Consider the following 3,100-nt stretch of genomic DNA (forward strand, 5'->3'; position numbering starts at 1 on the left):
GTAAGGCATTGTCTAAGTAGAAGTCCTGATTGCAGTCTGCTATGCTATAAATGTAGAAGGTAGTTTTTATGTCGATCTCGGTATTTTTCAGTTATCTTGCAAATAATCTTCTTCAAGTTTTTATTTGCAACTTCCAGAACTCCATTCATCTAAGGCCTGTAGATAGTAAAATTTCGGTGTTTGATCTTGAATTGTTCACATAGTCCATCTACCATGTTATTATTGAGATTTTTTGCATTGTTAGTGATTAGTATTTTTGGCACCCCAAAATGACAGATAATATTGTTTCTCAGAAAATCTACTGCTACCTTCTTGATTATATGCTTGTAAGATACTGCTTCAATCTATCTGATAAAATACTCAATCGCCACCAGGATGAATCGATACCCATTTAAAGCAGGAGAATCAATAACTCTAACCACGTCCATTCCCCACATTAGTATGACCAAAAAGCAATCATACTACTCCCTCCGTCCCGTTTTCTTAGTCTTGATTTTTTTTTCACACAGATTAAGAAAGTGTAATTAATTTGGTTGGAAACATAAATTTAGATTAGTAATTTCCTAAAATACCCTTATGCTAATAACGAAGAGTGCCAATTAATATCAATTACAATTAATATCAGTTACAGCTGTTACCACCAATAGTGTACCCTGATTGTTTCAATTACCGCCAATAGTGCCAATATATATCAGTTGCCGCTAATACTCCATTTCATAATCCATTTCAGGCGCCTAATACTCCATTTCATTTTCAATCATCCGCCAATAGTGGATTCAAGTTCTTCCCACCAAAATTATCTTCAATTTTTACACTAAACTCTATAAATATGGCAACTAATTAAGCTTAAGCAAAGGCAATTAAAAATGGAAAATTCATCCATAATTAGTGCCATCGATTTGAATATTTTGCCAGAAAACGTCTCCTCAACTTTGCAAAAAAATACTTTCATTGATTTAAATCATCTTCCAGAAGATGATGTTTTTCTTGCCGATATCTCAACTGATGCTATTCCTATTAACTCATTTTCACCACAATATACTATCCGCCATACTTCCATCGATTTGAATCAAGTTCCTGAAGATGCTAACTCTCCCGGAAGTTACATTGCAGCATCAGAAAACACACGTCAACCAATGAAAAAGAAAAATTTCACTACTGCCCTGAAGAGAGCCATTTACGAAATGCTACTCAAAGAATGCGAAAATGGGAAGTTATCAAAGGGGGTTATTTCAAGAGTTGCTGAATGTTTCGATATTTCTACTAGATCAGTTTCTCGAATATGGCATGAAGGAAAATGTACTGCTACTGCATATGGTCATCTACCAAATTTATCTCCAAAACTTGTGAAGAGGGTTGGTCGTAAGAAAATTCAAGTCAATTTGGAAGATATAAAGGACATCCCTTTTCGCCGTCGAACAAATATAAGATCTCTAGCAAAGGCTCTGGATGTATCAAAATCAAGCTTGCATAGAAGAATCAAAGAAGAATCGCTTCGACCACACTCAAATCCGGTAAAACCATATTTGTCTACTGACAATAAGAAAGCAAGGCTGCAGTTCTGCTTGTCAATGATTAGTGAAGGTACACTTGCATCTAAATTTTCATTTGATAATATGCATGATCGTATCCACATTGATGAGAAATGGTTTTACATGTCCAAGACATCACAGAGATACTACCTTCACCCATTAGAACATGAGCCTTATCGCACTTGCAAAAGCAAAAGATTTGTTCCAAAACTCATGTTTTTGGCAGCTGTTGCTCGTCCAAGATATGATATCACCCTCAATAAGCAATTCAATGGGAAAATTGGGATTTGGCCATTCGTGTTCAAGGAACCAGCCAAGCGAAATAGCAAGAATCGTACTGCAGGGACTTTGGAAACAAAGCCAATTTTGTCAATTACGAAAGATGTTATTCGATCATGTCTGATTGAAAAATTATTGCCTGCGATTAGAGAAAAATGGCCCTGTTCTAGCTCTAAGATGATCTTCATTCAACAAGATAATGCAAAGCCACATTTAGGTATCAATGATGATGAGTTCGTTGAAGCTGCAAAAATAGATGGATTCGACATTCGTTTGTGTTGTCAACCCGCAAATAGTCCTGATATGAATGTCTTGGATCTTGGTTTCTTTAGAGCAATTGATTCGCTTCAACATCAAAAGGCTCCGTCCACAATTGATGAATTTGTTTCTGCTGTGGAGAAAGCTTTTGATATGTTCCCGAGTGAAGATTTAAACAAGGTGTTTTTGACACTACAATTATGCATGGTTGAAGTAATTAAAATTTGTGGTGGAAATAACTATAAAATTCCACATATGAACAAAGAAAAGTATGTTAGAAATGGGCAATTGCCAGATTGTATTGAGTGTGAGTCTCAAGTTGTCAACGAGGCAAAAATAGCTCTTTCTAAAATGGATTAGAATGAAATTGTGCAATTGATCACTTAATTTCTCTTCCGCTATTGTTTCTGACCTTGTGGTCATTTTCTTTCATCTCATCTTCATGCCTAAAAAATGACCAGTACTGATTTTCCTATTGCCGTTTATACTTGCTGAAAAAAGAACTGCTTTTAGAAATGTTTAGATAACCTTCCAAAAGAAACATAAGAAAACAAGCTAGACAAAGTATACATATTGGATCTGAGCGCTGTTGTGGTTGCAGTTCATTACTTTTTAACAGTTTCGTGAAGTTGCATGCAAATAAACCTTTATATTGGCTGATTGTGTTTTAACGTCAATGAGTGATCATGGAGCCAGGAAGGCACTGAGCAATTTAAAACTATGCAACCTGTCAAAACATACACTAGTTCTAGGAACACAATGCTATGGAGACAGTTTCAAATGGCAAGGTTTATGCATTCAGCTCCTGATTGTCAGACTGTGGAATTGTTGCCCAAGAATCTTTCTCAAAAAAAGAAAAAAGAAAATGGTCCCTGAGAAACAAAAAACAAAGACTAAAAAAATTTAGATAAAAATATTCTCAACATTTGAGAAACAACACGCTCACGTTCTTGAGAAGCAGATACATAGCCATCTTCTTTTGGTAGAGTATTTAAATCCAATATTGGTCTTACCGATTTGAACTTGGGCTG

The 3,100-nt window shown here is 35.5% G+C and overlaps 1 protein-coding gene across 1 annotated transcript; it reads left to right on the forward strand.

Moving 5' to 3' along the window:
* The first annotated feature begins 866 nt into the window (after positions 1-866).
* On the forward strand, positions 867-2,429 carry LOC113777034. The gene has a single exon (XM_027322082.1). The coding sequence runs from the start codon at positions 867-869 to the stop codon at positions 2,427-2,429; it is 1,563 nt and encodes a 520-aa protein (XP_027177883.1).
* The last annotated feature ends 671 nt before the right edge of the window (positions 2,430-3,100 follow it).

Source organism: Coffea eugenioides, chromosome 7 (assembly GCF_003713205.1).
Source record: "Coffea eugenioides isolate CCC68of chromosome 7, Ceug_1.0, whole genome shotgun sequence".
Classification (NCBI taxonomy): domain Eukaryota; kingdom Viridiplantae; phylum Streptophyta; class Magnoliopsida; order Gentianales; family Rubiaceae; genus Coffea; species Coffea eugenioides.